The 19,866-nt window shown below is 36.8% G+C and overlaps 4 protein-coding genes across 6 annotated transcripts; 1 reads left to right on the plus strand and 3 right to left on the minus strand.

Annotated features, from left to right (window-relative positions):
* Positions 1-171: 171 nt before the first annotated feature.
* On the minus strand, positions 172-3,528 carry LOC122319121 (5'-adenylylsulfate reductase-like 4). 3 transcript variants are annotated; one of them, XM_043137038.1, is made up of 5 exons: positions 3,331-3,528; positions 2,822-3,040; positions 1,725-1,912; positions 1,513-1,637; positions 172-910 (listed from the first exon to the last, which is right to left on the minus strand). In XM_043137038.1, the coding sequence occupies exons 2-5, from the start codon at positions 3,026-3,028 to the stop codon at positions 456-458; spliced, it is 975 nt and encodes a 324-aa protein (XP_042992972.1). In that variant the 5' UTR covers positions 3,029-3,040; positions 3,331-3,528; the 3' UTR covers positions 172-455. The 3 variants fall into 3 exon arrangements, with proteins under 3 accessions (XP_042992972.1, XP_042992970.1, XP_042992969.1); XM_043137036.1 differs by having other exon boundaries at positions 2,822-3,079; XM_043137035.1 differs by having other exon boundaries at positions 2,822-3,528.
* A 2,223-nt stretch (positions 3,529-5,751) lies between these two features.
* Positions 5,752-10,114, minus strand: LOC122318743 (methyl-CpG-binding domain-containing protein 8-like). Its single transcript, XM_043136335.1, is given in 5 exon segments — positions 5,752-6,189; positions 6,574-8,119; positions 8,886-9,115; positions 9,118-9,180; positions 9,522-10,114. Coding segments are annotated over 4 exon segments (1,269 nt in total). The 5' UTR covers positions 9,894-10,114; the 3' UTR covers positions 5,752-6,189; positions 6,574-7,515.
* Positions 10,115-13,522: 3,408 nt separating this feature from the next.
* Positions 13,523-17,148, plus strand: LOC122319370. The gene is made up of 5 exons (XM_043137414.1): positions 13,523-13,811; positions 14,197-14,606; positions 14,715-16,056; positions 16,148-16,294; positions 16,404-17,148. Exons 2-5 carry the CDS (start codon positions 14,553-14,555, stop codon positions 16,925-16,927), a joined length of 2,067 nt encoding a protein of 688 aa, XP_042993348.1. The 5' UTR covers positions 13,523-13,811; positions 14,197-14,552; the 3' UTR covers positions 16,928-17,148.
* A 1,080-nt stretch (positions 17,149-18,228) lies between these two features.
* On the minus strand, positions 18,229-19,782 carry LOC122319371 (protein WHAT'S THIS FACTOR 1 homolog, chloroplastic). The gene has a single exon (XM_043137415.1). The coding sequence runs from the start codon at positions 19,717-19,719 to the stop codon at positions 18,472-18,474; it is 1,248 nt and encodes a 415-aa protein (XP_042993349.1). The 5' UTR covers positions 19,720-19,782; the 3' UTR covers positions 18,229-18,471.
* Between the last annotated feature and the right edge of the window lie 84 nt (positions 19,783-19,866).

Raw genomic sequence — 19,866 nt, forward strand, 5'->3', positions numbered from 1 at the left:
TAGATATGTCTTATAAAATTTATTTCATCATCTCAACTCACTATCATTCATAAAGAATTAAGCTCAGTTCAGCTTAACATACGCAGAACGCAGATATGATGCAGTCAAATAGCAAGCAGGATTGGAACTATTTCTGGAACTATTTCCTTAATAAACATAATGAGTCAAATAAATGTAAAGAGGCGGGCTTTTAAACGATTAAAGGATACACAATTGGAAGTTTAGTCAATTTAAAATGAACTATTCACAGATAGAGGTCTAAAATTTCTGCCCTTTTCACTAATAATAAAGTTGTAATCTAAATCATCTAGCTAACGAGATGAATGACTACCTCAAGATAAGATAGACATGGCTACATCAAAATAATGTAATCACGGGTATCATGAAGATTATACCAAACAAAAGGAGCTCCTGGAAATAGTTTCTGAAGCCAGCCAAAGGCTTTATGTGAAACATCAGTGACATTCACCTCCAGGCAAACCCCGGCAGGTACCTGCATCCCCAATTGAGACTGTCGCTAGGGACTTGGAAGCCCACGCCCTGGCATTCATTGCTCCTTCCTGTAAATTGCTTTTCTTGCAAGGCTCCTTTAGAGAATTGAATAACTGAATTGCGCACTTCAGATATGCCAAAGGATGCTCCCACAAACTCCCTAATCTCATATTTCGAATGTGTCTTCTCCAAGCACATTGAGCACATTGAAGTACAGTTGGAAGATAGAAATATAGCAATCTCAGAAGCACAAATGCGGTGGCCAAAACTAAATATGTCTCCTGCCGAAGCAATTTCTCTGGAGATCTTGCCCGTGAGAATGAAAAGCTTTCCTGCTTGGTGTTATCATGCTTCTCATGATTTGATGGAAATACAACTTTTTCCAGGGATGTTAGATCCAATGGTGCCATCTTAATGCCTAAACCCATACGTTAAGTTCAACAAATATCACACAGAATAAGCTTCAATTAGATCATGCAATAAGTGAATGTAAGAAAGTCAGATGCTCAATTGAAAAAAGTAAAAAAGGAAGAGCAGAGGAAATGTAGTTAAATCCACATGCAGATGCAGACTACTAACGAGCAAAAAGGCATCCAATCACTTTTGGTTGATACCAAACGTACTCTTGATAGGCCCTCCCATGCATGTGCGAACATGTATTTTCCAACAAAGCAGGTGGAGAAAAGACACAAACATTAAAAATAGTTGGCCTATTCAAAGGCATAACCACCAACTCCATTAACCAAAACATAAAAAATCTCAAATAACAATTAAAAAAGGCAAGCATGTCCAATGACCTATTAAATGCTAATTAATTTAATTAAGGATACATCAGTAAAAAAACAGCTTGCAGATTGGAATAAAAAACCTCTCTTCTCAATATCTACAAAATCAAGCTTCTAATTCTTTTTAACTGATTCTTCTCTATGACTCGCTATGTTAATTCATCGTAGACAGAGGTTACTCAAGAATTCTAAACAGAAGCCCCAGGTAAATAAGTTCCAAAATGAAATGGCTTACCAGTCACATCAATATAGAAAGCAATGAGAGAAGTAAGGGTCCGGGAGCCAAGGTAGTGAACACGCATTGTGGAGTTCAAAAGGAAAACAGTGGGAAACCCATGAACTCCATACTTTGAAAGTATGCTGCATTAAGTCAACCAATGTTATTCTCACCCGCAACAGGATATAATTGCAAAGCACAAACCGAAAGAAAGTTAGTGATATACAAACCTAGGCCTGACGTTCGATTCTTCAATTGCATAATGGGGGATGGAGGGATACAAAAGCGACAGGATGGAGAAGATTGGCCTAAAAGTCCTGGAGAAAGGGCACCAAGATGCATAGAAGAGCACAGCTACATATTGATGGCTGTTCGTGTGAACCATATTTAATGCCAATAGCAGTGAAAGCTCATCTCCCTTTGCAGTAAAAAAGTGTAAATTCCCTTCAGATACTAAAAGATTTATAAATATAAAGCTAAAATACTTATAAAAGCGACCAACTTCTCAGCTTGATCCTGAGTTGTTGTTAAGTTTCATTTCTTCACAATGTGAGCAGAGAAATATCATAAAAACACTACTAAAGTACCTTCTCAGTTTTTCCCCTTGAAACACAAATTGATATCTTTTTTTTTTTATATAAGTTTTTTTTATATCTACTCCACTACCTACTAAATTTTATTGAAGTTGCGATGATTTTAAGCCTAAAGAAACTCAAAAACAATTTGGATGGCATAAAAAGAAGGTAGGAAAGGGATTCAACATTAAAGATATTGGCCGCATTACTGCTTCAGATATAGCTCAATTAGCACCGAGAACAATTTTCTTCTTAGTATCTTGAGTAATACCCAAAGCACTTTTTTTTTTTTTTTTTTTTCCTAAGCAGCAAGAGCAATGCTTCCAAAATGCGTATAAAAATAACTGCAATTTTTCCAGAATTTTGCAATCCTTCATCTCCCGTTGGCATGGTTGTCAGTATTATTTTATGAGTTCTTGACTCTAAAATCACTAATTAACAGCATCATTAAAAATTAAGGACCTAAGTTACAGAATATCCAAATTTCAATTCCTACTAGAACAAACAATGCATAAGACATATTTCACATATTGAACACAACCTCATCAGATGCTTAAACTCACAAAAAAAAATCTTTCACCCCAAACAATTAAACAAGAACAAAAAAATAAAAAATCGAGATTTTTTTGGGGGGGGGGGGGGGGGGGGGGGGGGGGGGGGGGGGGTTGAAGATGTTGCAATTTAAGAAATATGCTGAATACAGAATACTGACTTAAAACCCAGAATCGTAAAAGGAAAAGGTGGACACGTACCTCGGTAGCCGCTACGAGACCAAGGGATCTAGAATCTTCGTTTAAGGGGCAATTCCGATTGCGAAACCTTAGGATCGAATCGGAAGCGGATTCCACAGGACAAACGGCGGTAAACGGCGAAACCCTAAACGGCTTGGAAGCGGACGCTAGCCTAACCCACACCACCAACGCCACGAAGATCCCCGCTCCCCAACCCCTCATCCCCATGAACGAATGACCCTAGATACCAACTGAATCGTAAGCCCACAAAAATCTATACTGGAAAAAAAGAAAAAAGAAAAAAGAAAAGGTCAAGGTCAAAAACGGAGAGAAGAGAAAGGGAGAGGACAGCTAAGCCGGCACATTTTTGCGAGGGGTTGGGACTGAAGGAAGAAAAAGGAAAGAGTCACGACGACACCGGGCTATTTTTATTAAAAACAATGTTGGAAAGAAACAAAGAGAGATAAGGGATTGATTGATACGTTGAGAAGTTTTTGAAAAACGGATATATCAAAAAATGAATTTCATACGTTTTGCCGTGTTGGGGAGTTTCCGTTGAATAATTTGGGTCAGGAGTATTGATAAATTTGGGGCAATCGTCGTCTTCGTCGAAGGAAGATTGCTCTTGCTCTGGCTCTTGCTCTGGGAGAACGAAGTCACCACACCGTACGTGGCTTTGCTCAGACCTGTAGGTGATCCGTAAGTGTGCGAGTGTGGGCAAAGCTTGGACTTCCCATTGGCTGCCCTTTTTTTTTTTTTAATTTTTTCTTTGTTTTTTTCTCCGTGCTGTTTGAATTTTCGAAAAGCCCAAAAACAAAATGAGGAAGAACCTGTAAAATTAATTTAAAAATAACTAACTTGAACACGAATCGTGACGATTGATTTGCGGTGTTCTTATCTAAAAGTCCAAAAATTAAAAACAAAAAATCAAGATTTTTCTTATTTTTTCTCTATTTATTTATATAAAAAATAAATTAATTATATTCTCAATTCGACATATAAGATATATTTTATAAAAAATTTATATGAAATAATTTAATTTAAAAAATTTTAATTTTAATAAAACTTATAAACTAAACACTATTACATTTAAATGAAATGATATGATATATTTTATTTTATATTATAAGACCCGGCCGCCAAGGACGTGCCTCTTTGTCTCTTACTCCTCGTTTGATTGGTGAATTCGTCAAATGAGATAAAGATAATAATAAAATAATTTATAAACAGTAATAAAATAATTTGAATTAAAATATTTTAAATAATTTTAAAAAATTAGATATAAAATTGAATTAAAAATTGTAAAAATACTATCACATTATAATTTTTATTTTGAAATTTTAAAAAATGATTTTTTTTTGGTTTTGTTTAAAAATTTAAAAAAGTTATAATGATTAAATGAAAAATTTAAAAATAAAAAATATTTATATTTGAATCGTATTTAAATGTTGAACTGAGATGACATGAATTGAGACTAAATGTTAAACTATACGAGAACTTATTGTCCTTAATTATATTTCTAGCATTGCCAAAAGAGATCCTAAAGGCCCCTTAATGTAGTAGAATATCTATCTCAGTATATTTTTGAAAAATATTAAAATAGTTTGAGTTAAAATATTTTATTAAATTTTAAAAAATTTAAAAAAAATTTAAATAAAAATATTATAGTTAGTTCTTTTTAATATTATGTTTATTTTGCAATTTGAAAAGTAGTCTTGTTTTTTATCTTTTATTTAAGAGTTTAAAAACATTATAATGATTAGATAATAATTAGATAAAAAATTAAAAATTTTAAATTAAAAAGTATCATGTATTTAAATGATATTTTAAAAAGATATTTTAAAAAACTTAAGAACATTTTATGTTGCTAGACGGTCCCTAATTTATTGGCAAATGGGATTTGTACCTTTTTTTGTTTTTTGGAAAAAGATATTTTACACTCGAATTAACACTTTTTTTTTTTTTTTATCAGTTTACATCATATCAATTCAAACAGATTATTGATATCAACAAATATTAAAACTTGATTACTTTTACTCGACTAAAATCAAATTATCAAGATCATTGAAAGATAAGATACGCGAGACTAACGGTAATATTTTAAATTATCAACAACAATCGTGCAAGTGCATTTTTATTTTTATTTTTTCAGCCTTTCTAGATCAGGATAGCTTGGCAGATCAAAAGATAAAAAGCAATCAAACTAGATATGGAGGGTCAGTTTTCTATTGCATTTCAGGTTATAAAAAGTGTCTCAAAAGTTAGTGATAAAATGTCGTTGTTTGGTTGCTATATATTAAATTATTTTTTAATATTAAAATAATTAAAAAATACTTTCAAGAAAAGTATTAGTTTTCATTTTAGATAATGAAAAACGTAGTTTCAATTTTAAAAAAAATTGTCAATAGATAATTACATCTTTATCTTTTGATCTTATCACAAACACAACTTTCAAATGAATTTTTATGTCATTTTTATTTCAAAAAACACTTCTTTACATTATTTCCAATCAAAGGTAATATATTTTAAAAAAATTTAGATATATGGTTACTAAACAGTAAATATATTTTTAATAATAAATCTTATTACTTAAACTCAATAACTAAAAACCTTAAAAGCTAAAAGCTATATTACTCCCACAATTTCAAACATGCACGGAATCATAGATTATTGGTTAAGGAAGTGATCGATTAAATTTTTAATTTTTTTTTTTTTTTACATAATAGTTAAGGAAATGAATATTAGTGAATTTGTATTTTTTTTTTTAATTTTTAAAAATGTTTAAAGATGTATAAAAAAACATTAAAGAAAAAGAATAAAACAATAAAAACAATGCATTTGTATTTATCGGTTGAGTTCTTCCATTAAAGTCTCGGTCCTTGTAGCACAGTACTAAAAAGTATTGTAGATGAAACCGAATAGCTTGTACTTATCTCACACGTGCAATCATCTGCATGTAACGAAGACGAATTCTTCTATAATTAATATTTTAATGTATAAGGTTTCTGCAACATTCAAGGAAGCCAGATTTTTCATTTGCAACATTCTTTTGTCACCTATGGGCTATGTTCATGACGTGAGTTTATCATGTCAAGGATAATGGCACAGTCGAAAGTTGATTTGAAGACCTCAAGATAAGAACAAAAGAGGTTACGCGAGAAATTTTCTCCAGGTCAATCCGCAAAACCACTCATAATACAATGAATTCCGAACAGAGTGATCTTCAGCGAGAAACAAAAGAGAGCAGCGTACCAGAATTTCTTCAGTGAGAAACAAAAGAGAGCAGCATACCAGAATTGCAAAATCAGTCTCCTAGATAGGAAGACCGTGGATTAATTGACAAGTTATCAGCAAACCATTGTTGTCTTCAAGCCAGTCTCCACCATTACCTGGAAAATTTAGAGCTATCAATGTAAATAATTATTACCATCCAAATTAAAACAAACTTGCCAGCTCACCCATGTAATGATATCTCCTGAACAAAAGAGAACAGCATGTCAGGGACCTCTTTAAGGCAGGGCCCTTTTGGACCCACCCCTACAAATTAAACCTCGGTCCCGTGCACCGTATCCTCAAAAGTTTCCATATACTGAACTAGTTAAATCACTGGCTTTTCACCAGAGGGTGTGACCCCAAAGGATTGTTTGCACCTATGATCTAGTTAAAGCAATAAGCGAGCAGCAGTACTCAGGCCTCTTAAAAATATCAAAAACTTTTAAAAACTTCCCAAGTAGTAGAACAAATGCATCGATGCAATTAGATATGGCAATTACCTCATAGTTTATCCTTGCGAAGAAAGTTGGTCATTAATTCTGCCATGACATCCTCACTTGATTGAAATCAATCGCTAAGTCATAATCCATAAGACTTTCCCTTTTTTCTGATCTGGGTAGCTCCCTCACTGTGCTCGTAGAGACCCTATTCACCTTGTTTCCAATTTGGTCAAAAGTAGATGAATGCGGCACCCTGTTTCAGAACCTCTTTCATGCTTAAGCTCCCCCCACTGTGCTGCTACGAACACCAATTACGGTAGTATTACTGGATGGTGTTTGTTTGTTCTCAGAAAGAACAAGAGAACAGCCTTCAAAACTTTGTCCCTGCATACTGCATAGCGCCTCCCGCATCTGCATCTATTCCTGCCTGGGTGCCAAAATCAAAGTATACTTCGGTATTCGAAAAGCTTTTAACTTTCTTATACTTCGGTATTCGAAAGCTTTTAACTTTCTTGTGTTTGGCCTCATATATTGAGCCACAGGAAACCTTATTATCCATATTATCATGGTTTTGTTTGTAGCCAAACTGGCTATGTAAACCACTTTAAGATGAACTGGTTACCAGTTTAAACTCACCCATTGTACTACTTTTTAAACCATATCTATCCTCTTCTGTAGATGAAACAAGTAAAGAACCGTTGAAACATCTTTCCTGCCCGCTGCAAACAGTAATACTGGTATCTACTTCAGTTTTGTTCCTGTGCAAAGAAATATATAACTCATGAATTTTACAATTTCTGAAATCATCAGGATTTATCCCCTCCACTGCACCAATAGAAACCTTGTCATATCACTTCCAAAGCCAGATCTTTGCTTGATAATAGATTAAGCATATTCATTGTTTTTAGAACACTTTTCACTTAAATAGTCCTTCCCCGGTGCAGTTTGAACTGTTATTCGCATCATTTTCAACAATATATTGCTCATTCCAAGATGAAATAATTAAACAGATTTTGAACTCCCTTCTTGCTTACTGCCGATTACAGCTTTGTCATTTTGTGAAGCATGGTTATTCCCGAAACCAACAGTAATTACATGATTACCAAAGGTATTGACCTCAGTACAAACATGATTGCCAAAATCAGATGCAGATTCACTATTCTCGCATGTAGAACCACCATCAACTTTCATATCTCCCACTGCACTAGTAAAACGTTTAACCTCAATATCTTCACCACTAGATGTTTTATCCTTACCATTCAAACCACTTTCAGAACCTATTTCCAGCTTTTGCTCCTCCACTGACGGGAAAGATACCTTGATCACATTGTTCTCAACAATAAAAGTTCTCTCATTTCCAGGTGGAGCTGGCCACTGGGTTTCAGAATCCTGTTGTAAACCTTGTAAATAAGTATATAAATGAAACAAAAATTGGTAAGACAATGATCCCAGACACTGACTTACATCTCCAAAATCCATTTTCCTGCCCAACAGATAATTGGCATCAGGATGACCAGATCTTAGTTGGCTTCCATGTTGGAGTCCAAAAGAGGAGAAAAAGTATGAAGAAACATCCTTGCACGACACAAACTGCCATCCATTAGGGCTGGATGGTTCCGAATTAGGCAGTAAGAGCAACACAGACGTTAAGCCCCACTTGGTTAACCAAAACCAAAAATCTCATCTCAACTTATTATTACAACTTTTTCAAATCTCTATACAAAATATAATAAACAATCTAACTTTTTCAAATTACAATACAAAATTAATATTAAAAAATTATATTATAACAATGTTTTATTTATTACTATTCAAAATATCTCAACTCATCTCATCTCATCTGTGTAACCAAACGGGACCTTATGAAAGAATAAGCACCACAATCAAGTAGCTTCGCACACTCTTTTACAACTAGCATAACCAACAAAAAAATCTAAAAACGACACTTCTTGTATGAAAGGAAGATTATGTTGTACATTCTGTGTTCAAGACTGACTCTATTGACACCCCCTTGAACACCCCAAGGTTTGTGTAACCACTCAAGTTAGCTTAAAATATTTATTTAGCTGACTGTAAGAACGGAAAAACTACTTCCAGAAGATGTATAAATACTACCATAAGTTCTCTCACACACTCCACACATGTTGACGGAACATAAAACTCCTCGACCCTTGTACAATTCAAGAACAAAAACATGGAATCCATATTATTCATCATAAAACATCGAACCCATATCGGTTAAATTCTAATTAATCTATCACCCTAGTTCGATAATTTTCTATTCCTGAGAAATATTTATTACATTCGAATTACTAAAAAGAAAATGAAAAGCAGGCGGAAATTGGTAGAGTGAGAAAAATCATTATAAAAACCTTACGTATCGGCGGCAGTGCAACCGTACACGGCCGGCTCTCTTCTTTATTGAAAGCATAAGTTTCCAGCCATTGGGCAACGCATGGCCGAAATCGCTAGCCGTCACGATCCTCTTTTTCCTACTCTTTCTCCACCACTCGCCACGCAACCCACTCAAAAACCCCAAGAAATCCGCCTCAGTCTGCAACACCTCCGTCCTCCTCTTCAACTCCTCGCCATATGGATCCTCCACAAGTCCACATTCCCCAACGCAGCCAAACCCGTCACATCCCCTTTCTTGTTCACCACCACCACCTACTCCATCTCCTTTTGCTTCTTTCCCGCACTCTTATAGACCGCCGCCATCTCTCTCTCCGATTGGCAGCTCTCGGTCAATAGATTCTCGTTCTTAAGCGGTCTCCCTCGCTTTCGCTTCATTTCTCCCTCATTGGCAACTACATTGATTGGAATACTTCGCTCGGCTTTACACTACACATTTCGCTCAATCATCCGATTCTCATTCTTCGGCGGCCGCCCCCGCTTCCGTGTCTCCTCTTCACGACCGGAAGAAGCAACAGCAACCGGAATAATTTGCAAGCCCGCACTCGAGGAATCGGGCAGGGACTCTTCAAATTCAACCGGGACTAGAACTAGGCCATCGTCGTCTGCGTAGGGGAAGTTTCGGCGGCAAAGAGTTGTTTAAGGAGGGAGATGATTTGGGAGTTTTCTTCGTCGAGAGGTTCAGGGATTTGGCGGGCTGTAGAAGAGAAAGAAGAACGGGTGGGGGATTGGGGTTTGCGAGGGGCGAGGCGGAGACGAGAGTAGGTCTGTTTGCGGCTACCTGCAGATTCGTTGAAGACGGAGCGGTCGATTTTGGGGATTAAAAAGTCGTCGTTGCCATATGTAGAGGAAAAAGAAGGATCGGAAGAGGAGGAGCAGAGGACGAGGGAGTAGAGCTCCGGTTGAGAAAGGAGGCGGATGTCGACAAGAGAGAGGGCTTCTAGGCGTATGACGGAAGAGGAGGCCATGCCACGGGTGGCGTGCGAGCTAGTTGAGACTGACGAAAGGAGAAATGATTCCCTGACCTCACAGTCCCAGTCACAGGCTATGTGTCCGTTGATGGCGGCACGTGCACTTCGTTGTCTGATCTACATCCGCAAGACTCCGCTGTCCACACTAGTCCACTCTCCCCCACCTCGGTTGGATTCGTTCGGCTTCGCACTCTACAATGGCCCCCCTAATACAAGCTTTACTTTCACCTAGAACCCAATTATCCGAACCCAGCGCAATTACTAACAAAATTGGCTTACTTTTAGAAGTTGTTTCGACAGTGAAATAAGATGATTTTAAATAAAAATTAAATGTTAAATAAAATAATATCTTTTTTTAAGATTTGAAAATTTTAAATTATTTATTATATTTTTTGTAAAAATTTTAAAAAAAATTGTAATAATAAAATAAGATGAGATGAAATAAATTAATAGTGTTTTTCAATCCAAACGATGTCATAGTTTTCGATTCTTTTAGGCGTTCAAAATTGTGATAAAAAAAAGATTCATTCATGGGAAATTGGGAATTACTAATTATTTAATGGGTGATATGTTGGTGAATGTGGATCAAATGAAAGGTCTTGTTTGAACACTTCAGTGCCTCATGAATTTCCGCAACCACTTATATGTTTTAGTATTTTTTATTTAATGATTAAGAAAGTGAGTATTAATATATTAATATAAGCACTGTCATTAATATTAATATTGTGGCTTTATTAGATCACAAGCATATATCTCTCATGTTTTAATGATTAGGGTTAGAGAATTAATCCTTCTTTAATAAAGGGAAGTGACGAATAATTGAAAGCAAATAATGAATGAATATCTGGATTGAAGTCCGAAAGAATAGCTTGATTTGCAAGGGAAATTAAAGTAGTAGGAGCCGATGCCATTTTTCATGCTCGTTGATTTGAAGATTATAATAAGCAAATGCATGATCATGAACATGGCAATTATATAAGTACACATGCATGCTCAAGCAAATGGAATATATACAATTATCCCACTTTATTTTTTTTATAATTTTCAACCAATACGGAATAATTGGTAATTTGGCATTGGAGAAAAGTAGAAATATTGCCTGGCTAAAACATTAAATATATATATATTCTATCTGCTACAAAAATATTATAATAATAATAAACAGGATTATTGCACTTATTCAAATTATTGTGAAGGATAAAGGGCTCATAAATTCGGAAGGGAAGAAGGATCTATTCTTGGTTTCGTTGAGGTTGTTCTAGGCCTGAATCGATATTGTGTGAAGCCCCAGTAGTGGTCCAATGCAGCTATATAATATCCGTACGTACATCGATAACAGTAAATAGTAAATAAATACAAGAAAATAAATAAAAAGAGACACACAAATTTATATAATTCGGTACTAGATCTATGTCCAAGAGGGTTTGAAAATGAGAGAATCCATTATAATAAAATTGTTTTATAGTCTTTCGTGGTCTCTCATATCCACTGTACAATAGATCTCAAAGGTCTGCCTTTAGGTTCAGATCCTGTCGCTAGAACCTCTGTCTTGAGGTTGAAAAAGTCTTTTTGGAAAAGTCTGGCCAAAAGTCTCAAAAGTCGTATGTGTCTGTGTCTTTTATCTGATCTTGCTCCTCTCTTGTTTTAGGTCATCTCACTCTTCACTTATGTCCCCTCCTCTCTTTTTCTCATAACACCCTACACCTTGTCTTCTCTTATCCCTCTTCTGTCCCATTTTTCTCTCTCTTTTTTTTTTTTATTTTTTATTTTTATTTTTTTTTGTGATGACCCTTTGATAGATTGGGTTTTAAGAATCATTTTGGACCTGATATATTTTACCCAATCAATCACTATATATATAGCTAAAATTTATGGTAAATTAATTCATCTTGTGTTTAAAAGAAGTGAATGCTCGCTGCAAATGATCAAACCATGTTTAGGATTAACCAATTAAGTGAAAATCAATGGAATTTTTCGATTTTAGGAGTTAAGACTAAGGGAGGTTTTAGCTTAGGATATATAGGCAGGAAGGGAGCAAGCATGCATGCACATTGCACAGGGAAACAAACATGGCAAGAGGTTGAATTTGAACATCCATGGCTTACATGGTCGTTATCGTAAAATTCGTATGCATAATGCATGTAAAAACAACAAAAGTGAGATTGGTTTTACTCTTAGATCAAGTGCTATTTATTATTCTCTAATAATATGGTACTAAATGATTGAAAAATTATTTATTATCCAATTATTAGATGCCACGTAAGGAAGTGGGGATTAAGAGAATGATGGGGATTAATGAATTTTACCATGGATTGGAATTTGGAACCCAAATCCCCCACTCCAATGGGCATGTTGCAAAAAGTGATATTTTTAGAATTTTTGGTTAAGAATGGAGTCGGGACTATATACCCTTTATAATTTATGAATTTTGCTATATATAGACTGGTATATTAATACTTTACTTATAGTGGGACTTATTATAATTTAAAAATAAAAACTAAAATGCCAATCATTTATTAACATAATTGATGTGGAAGATTTTTATATTAACGGTGTGTTCGGTGCGTAAAAAATAAGGTTTGTAAATAAATTTTCTCATAATCTATTGTTAAGTCTATGAAGGGTATAAAAAAAAATCTATTATTAATAGATATGTTATCCCGACGAATTGTAAATATGACTTTTCTTTAACGAAGCTTGGATTGTTTATATTTGAAACAGAAATGATTTGTGCAGTCGGAAAATGCAGTCGGCTGTAAAAAAAAAATTAATACAGGATTTATATGAAAAAAAAAAATTATTTTTATAACTTTTTATAATTCATGTAGGTCTCCCTGAATATAAAACAATTTTTTTGTAATTTTTTTTTATTCATTCCGTACAGCCGACTGCACGTCGACTGCATTTTCCGACTGTATGTAGCAAAGCCCACAGGCAAAAAAAACAGTACATTTTGAAAAGTAGATAGTTACATGCACATTGATTTGGAATAGCTCCAGAAACTAGAAGCCCCTGGAAAATGGAAGAATTTAGTAAGGCCATTGAAATTTGCACGACCTCCTTTTCACATGGACGTTTATTTCCGTACATGTGTTTGTTTACGAGCTGCTGGGCAAAACTCTAGCTTCCAGAACCTGGAAATGTCAATGGCTTGGATTGAGTCAGGCATGCAATTACGGATGGGATTTTATTCAATAACCCTAGTTAGCAGCAATCTAGATGGTACATATATATCAATGAGTAATGCCAGTGACAATTTCTAAATGCAAAAGTTCTGGATCATTCTTTTGTAAAAAAGGTAAATTTTATTATGAAAAACTGTGAAAGTACATTTAGGATTTGTATATATCATTATTTTTTATAAATTATAATTATATAAGACATGACCCCAAAATTCCAACAAAAAGAAAAATATCCCAAATATATATACCATGTGTCGTAATAATTTTGTCCAGTAAGACAAGAAGAAAGAAAGAGGTAGAAGGTACTGAATCACGACAGAGGACATATAACAATATTCATACATTATTATCAGTCAGACAGCATATATTATAAAGTATTTTGTGGTTAGAGACTCCGCGTTACAGCCGCGTATATGTTGCACTCACTCCTTTATTTTAGTCCCCATATAAAACTCCTACGTATTTCTGGTCTTTTCCACCCCTTCATCCAGATTCCATACACCCCAACTCTTAACCCTTTAAAAAGGAGCAGCAAACAGGACGACCCTTTAACAACCACCACCTCATGACTCTCTCTCTCTCGTTGGTCTTATTCTCTGGGATATAAGATGTAAACAGTTTAGATTGTGAACTGAATTACCCTGCAACAGTTCCCGATTTATGCTGCTGGAGAAAGGAAAACGACTGCAGTTCACAGCACCATAGACAAGCTGGCAGAGTTTGGCTTCAAAAGGTACCACTTTCAATCCATATCCGCATAGTTTTTAACTTTTCTTTATATATATATATTTACATATATATTTCTAACCTTACCCATATCTATCAGAACCATATCAAAAGACCAAATTAAAGATTTGGTTTCATGTGTCAAATCCTTTTTCGGGTAGTGTCGGTTTTTTAAATTCTATCAATACTTGATTACTTCCTTAACCGGATATGGATCATCACGTTTTGGTTTGCTGTGAGCTTGGAATTTTCTTGATACGAGTTCACTCAAGTTTGCAAACTCAAAAAAGCTGGACACGAAGCATCTTTGATGTTTTGTTTAATGGTGTTTTATGCCGTTATGGAGCTTTCTCATATGGGGTTTGCTTCTTGATTTTTTGGTATGGAACCAGGAGAGTTTTTGAAGGAACGTTGTTTGGTGAAGCTTCCAGAGAGAAGCCGCTGTGATCACAACTCTGGCATCTTCTGAATCCAGTGCATGCGCTGGTCCTTCTTTTTCCAATCTCCGTTCGTGTTTGAGTTGGTCCCCGTCATTAGTTTCACGCCTTCCCATTGATTATGGCTAACTTTGATTCAAAAAGGGGGAAGATTTCCAATGTAATCTACTTTTACTGAGATTTCTCTGCCTTCGTTCAAGTGTCAGCCATTAGAGTTGTGAGCAGCAATAGCATAGAAGGAAGAGGACAAAATCAACAAAGGTGCAGTACTACCATTTTCTTTAGGATTTTGAGCCAGCGCATCTGCTAAAATGATAAAATTCAACTGCTTCACTTCACTTTTCAGAAGGAAGAAGAAAAATAAGGTGAGAATCAGTTGAATTCTAAACTATATATGATATTGTTATTGGGACTTGGGAGTCATCTATCTTGTGATTTCCCAACTTCATCCATCTTTCCTTCGTTTGCTTTAGGGGGATGAGGATACTCTGAAAAATGGTGAACGCAAGGGCCTGCAAACACTGCAAGTCAAGATTGAACGGCCGATGAAATCGCCTGAGACTGAAGAGTTGAAATTGACCACTTTCAGCTTTGCAGTACCTTTTAGTATCCACGACAACTCTCAGTGCAGTGTCAAGATTATGAACCAGGAGAATCCTGTTAGGATTGAGACGGCAGAGATAGCTTATGAAGGTGAGGATGAGCATGAAGAGAATTCCCCAATCAAGAGGGATTTCTCTGACCTCGATCTCACAGCTCATGAAGATATTTCTAGTGACAAAGACTTATATTCCAGAAACAAAAACAGGGATTTCTTCGATGCATTTGATACTAGGGTGGAAGAACAATTTGATGACAAAGCTGAGAAAGAGATTGAAAATGGTATTGAGATGAGTAAAAGCGGACATGTTAGTGATCCTGGGATTGGGAAAGCAGAGTTTTGGACTTGCCCAAAGCTTCAGCGCTCCTGCTCCAACGTAGAATCAAGGAATGTGCTTAGGAAGATCGTTAATCAGTTGCCTCTCTCCAAGTCACAGTCTTTTGAAGAGTTGGGGTATTTATCTGAAAAGGTGAGGGAGAAAGTTGAAACTGGCAGCCCCAGATCTGAAATAACCCACTTTAGTGCGGACAGAGTGATGTTAAAGAAGCATTCCTCAAGCCAAGTTCTCCCCTCCAGGAGTAGAAGATTGTGGTGGAAATTGTTCCTCTGGAGCCATAGAAACTTGCATAATGCACGAACCCTGAAATTACAATCACCTCCTGCTGCTGCTGCTTTGAATCCGCAAGGTGGGTACTCTTCTGATACACTAGAACCAAACCAAACCATCGAGTCGATCAAAATGGCATCACCTGGATCATTTACTGGTGAATCTATGAACAAAGGACACAATAACAACAATAATGATTACAAAAGCTTGAATACTTTTCAATATGGAGTTTCTGGTTTGTGGCACCAGAATCAATGGGTTGCCTTCTCTTCGGAATCATCACCCTTTGCAAGAGTGGATGAGTGGGTGAAAGATCTGGAAATCCAATATCCGCTGCCAGTAAATGATTACTGTAAAAATGAGGAGGATATTCTCTTCCCCCCTTCTCCTAAGACTGCTAGATCACCAGCAAGGAGTACAACCCAATTGATCCGTGGGCGGCATGAGATCAATCTTTCCGAGGAGATTTTGCATGCCAATAGTATCATCCAGTCTCTGAATTCATCATCAACTGTGGCCCACATCTCGGGTATTGGCTTAAAAGTTATCCCCACCATTTCAAGCTTCTCCAGGCTTCGATCTATAAACTTGTCAAATAACTTCATAGGTAATGCTCCTAGCACAAAAGAAATTTTTCACAAGTTGCACAACTTAATTCATAATTGAGCTAATTGGTTGTGTTCTTCGTTGAACCGCAGTCCAAATTACTCCAGGATCTCTTCCAAAGGGCCTACACACACTCAATTTGTCAAGAAACAAGATCAGTACCATTGAAGGACTCAGAGAACTAACACGACTGCGGGTGCTTGATCTCAGTTACAACCGCATCTCTAGAATCGGACATGGTACTTATCCTAATTGTGCCTGTTCTATAAGCTTGAATATTATGTTATGGAAGATTAACAATTCATTTCTGAACTCATTAAATATTCACTCTTGCTTTGGAATAATCAGGGTTGTCATACTGTACATTAATCAAGGAGCTATATCTTGTCGGGAACAGGATTAGTGATGTTGAAGGGCTACATAGGCTATCGAAGTTAACAGTCCTGGATCTGAGCTTCAACAAAATAACGACAACAAAAGCACTGGGCCAGCTTGTAGCCAACAACGACACTCTGCAGGCACTCGATCTGTTGGGAAATTCAATCCAGAGCAATATCAGTGATGACCAGCTGCGCAAAGCAGTTTGCGATCTCCTTCCAAAGCTAGTGTACCTGAACAAGCAGCCAATTAAATCTCAGAGAGCAAGAGAGGTCCTGACACATAGTGTTGCCAAAGCTGCACTCGGGAACAGCAGTCCGAGCTCTTCTAGAAAAACAGGAAAGAGAGTGAGCCAAGGGAGATCACTTTCCACCATTGGGCATAAGAGCAGTGCAAATGCTTCACAAAAAAGTAGGAGCAGGTCAAAAAGTCGAACTAATCAGCAGTTATCCCTAAAGATAGCGCCACCTGCACAGGTTGCTGCGTCCCATTAGACGTTTTCACTTCCTTCTCAAATCTATTCAATACATAAGTTTTCTCAAGTTTTCAGGAACCTCATTTCTGGGGTGGTGGTTGTGTGTGACTGTTGTAGACACGAAATGCAATGCAGTCTTGAGCTCTTTTAAATCTCGTTTGCTCTGATTCACTAAGGGCATGCACAAAATATTGTTCTCTCTTTTAATCAAAATGGATTGATCTGGGGTTAAACTTTTTATTTTTATTGGCACCGGATGTCTGGAACAGCGTCCTGACTAATTATAGGAATGCACAGGCCCTTGACAAGAAATTTTTCGTAAGTGCATCTCGAGTAATTCAAAGAAAAAATCTACTAACCCGATGACCCCGAGAGATTATTTGCACCCAAAGAGATTTGAACCTTAAAGTCCAAGGTATTTACCACATGAGCCAACTCTCAAGGGGGTTCATTTTTTTTTTTTTTTATTTGCACCACGGGTGTTTGAGAATAAATTTTCGACTAATCTCATGATGCACAAGCTCTAGACAAGGGGTTTCCACAAGTGTACATTAAGTAATTCAAGAGAAGTTCCCTAGTCCGATGGTCCCTAAAAATTATTTTTGCTCAAAAGGATTTGACTTTAAATATAGAGGGAGCATACCACCAAAACTTTTACCACTTGAGTTAACTAGCATGTGCATTCACCTCTATGTTAATTTGATTGAGTCAAATTCTATTGGGAGCTCAATGCAACTAGGGGTGTAACTAATCAGATTTGATCTGATTTTGTACAAATTTTGAGACTGAACTGATATACATCGATTTTGCATTTTCAACAACTGGTCCCGGAGTAGTTATCCTCTTAAACCAGTACTTCAAGTTTCACCGATTTCAGTTCGGTCTCCTCCAATTTGCTAATTTTAATCAAATGTCAATGTATATATATATATATATATATATTTAAGAATAAAATTTTATGTTATAAATTAAAATATAAAATATATTATAAACCATCTATAATCCATCTATAAACTTGATGGGAGCATGACATGAGTCCGTAAACAAGTTTGGACTAGAAAGTACCGAGAATCTAGGAACCAAAGAAACGATTTTTTTCCTTTTGATTCTTTTTCATTCATTATATATCATTCATGTCCATGAGAAGATAGTCTTTTGTTTTCAAGTAGGACTGTACCCCATTATTCAAAACAGTAAAACCATACACATCAAAATAAAATACTAGACAACTAAGCCAAGAGAACATGGCTATAGATTATTATTTTTTTATACGTAGAACATGGTCATAGATTCAAGACAATCCACAGAGAAAACTCGAACTTCAGAAAAATTGAGTTAATGCATTTCAGTGGTGGGGATATAAATAAGGAATGCCATATTTTCCAGAAGATTGGTACAAGAACACAACACAAAAATGTCAGATATCAATCAATGATACCTCACAAATCTACAATGTGATCCGCCCTAATTATCCTTGTGTGAAGAGTGATGATACTAGTCCACAACGGTAAGAGAGCCTAAGAACGGCCTTAACGATCTCTCGCTGATTCAGCAAACGAAAAATCATCTCTTCTCAATACCAAAACCCGGCTCCAGTTCGAGCATTTGAGCAATTTTATACAGTTTCTCGTTGAAAACCACCTGCGGGTCCTTCTTTATCAAAACCCCATTTTCATCATACGCGTCTTTCAAGAAAACAACCCAGTTCATTTCCGTCCCCGCCAAATAAAACGTCCTCGGCTGCTTCAAAAGCATCCGGTAAGTGTGCTTATTTAAGCTGAACTCCTCTTTGAACTCCACAACGTGATGTATAGAAGCCCTCTTCTCCAATGTCAAGCTCAAGAACTCGTGCAAAACCCCGACCCTATACTTCTCCGCCTCCAACGTCCAAATATCCAATCTCGACCCGTCCGAGTAGGGCGACACCAGCGGAAGCGTGTTCAAGAAATTGAGCTTCCTTGTATCGTCCTCGTCCAAATCCAGATCCTTTCCATGCTTCACTGGAAACTTAAACGCCCTCTTAACCTTATCCTCGTCGACTATAAATTCCCTCTCTAACGCACTCACCGCCAGCAATGGGTCCCAATTCAACAATTCAAGCACTCTCTTTCCATCTCCCTCAACTATAATCCGAAAATAGTTCGGATACTTGACTACCCGGTCCCGAAAGTCCTCCGGTATACCAAACAACGACCTGCAATGGTAGATCTTGCTCAATGGAATACGCTTATTTGCGGACATCATGAGCAACTTGCGCACGATATTGACCCTATCGACCTCCATCGAGTCCGCGATGGCTCGCTCCTCTTCGAGCAAGTCCTCCATGAGCTCCGTGAACCCGAACCACATTTTTCCATCAGTGTGGCGGTAGGTCTGGAAGAGCAAAGGGTATTTCTCGATGAAGCGGGAGACCTTGCGGCCCCGGGGGAAGCCGAGCTCCCGGTGGAGCTTGCCAGCGTCGTCGAGGCGAAGGACATGTTCGGGCTGCTTGGAGAGGAAGTCCTTGGACTTTGTAACGAATCGAAGGAAGGCGTCGCGCTCGACGATGTGCTCGAAGTGAGAAATGCGATTGGGCTCCGATTGAACCAGTTGGGTGCGGGGACTTACTTTCTTTGTGCGTTTTTTCTTGAATTTTTTGGGGGTTTTGGTGACCAGGAAGGAGGTGGAGAATGGAGAGGTGAGAAATTGCTTCAAGGGGTTAGGGTTAAGGAGTGGGCGTACCGAAGGCTGAGGAGATATGGCTAGTGCTAGGGTTTTGGCGAGAGAGGAGTTGGGTCCATGGGTTTTGTTAAGGAGGAGACGCCAAGCCATGGAATTTTTGGATCTATTTGGTTGGGGTTAATTAACGAGTTTTTCATGCCCATTAACAAAAAACACAACAAAAAAAAAAAAAAAAAAAAAAACAGAGTATTTCTGAGTTCGATAAAATCATAATGAAGAATGTAATTTAAGAAAGAG

This window comes from Carya illinoinensis, chromosome 8 (genome assembly GCF_018687715.1).
Source record: "Carya illinoinensis cultivar Pawnee chromosome 8, C.illinoinensisPawnee_v1, whole genome shotgun sequence".
NCBI classification, from domain to species: Eukaryota; Viridiplantae; Streptophyta; class Magnoliopsida; order Fagales; family Juglandaceae; genus Carya; species Carya illinoinensis.

Coding starts and splice junctions, on each gene's coding strand:
- LOC122319121 (XM_043137038.1), bottom strand. CDS start 3,028: ATGGGGATGAGGGGTTGGGGAGCGGGGATCTTCGTGGCGTTGGTGGTG. Junction 1,638..1,724: donor GAATCGAACGTCAGGCCTAG/GTTTGTATATCA, acceptor GACTTAATGCAG/CATACTTTCAAAGTATGGAG. Junction 911..1,512: donor TTTCTATATTGATGTGACTG/GTAAGCCATTTC, acceptor GTATGGGTTTAG/GCATTAAGATGGCACCATTG.
- LOC122319370 (XM_043137414.1), top strand. CDS start 14,553: ATGATAAAATTCAACTGCTTCACTTCACTTTTCAGAAGGAAGAAGAAA. Junction 14,607..14,714: donor GAAGGAAGAAGAAAAATAAG/GTGAGAATCAGT, acceptor CGTTTGCTTTAG/GGGGATGAGGATACTCTGAA. Junction 16,057..16,147: donor CTTGTCAAATAACTTCATAG/GTAATGCTCCTA, acceptor GTTGAACCGCAG/TCCAAATTACTCCAGGATCT.
- LOC122319371 (XM_043137415.1), bottom strand. CDS start 19,719: ATGGCTTGGCGTCTCCTCCTTAACAAAACCCATGGACCCAACTCCTCT.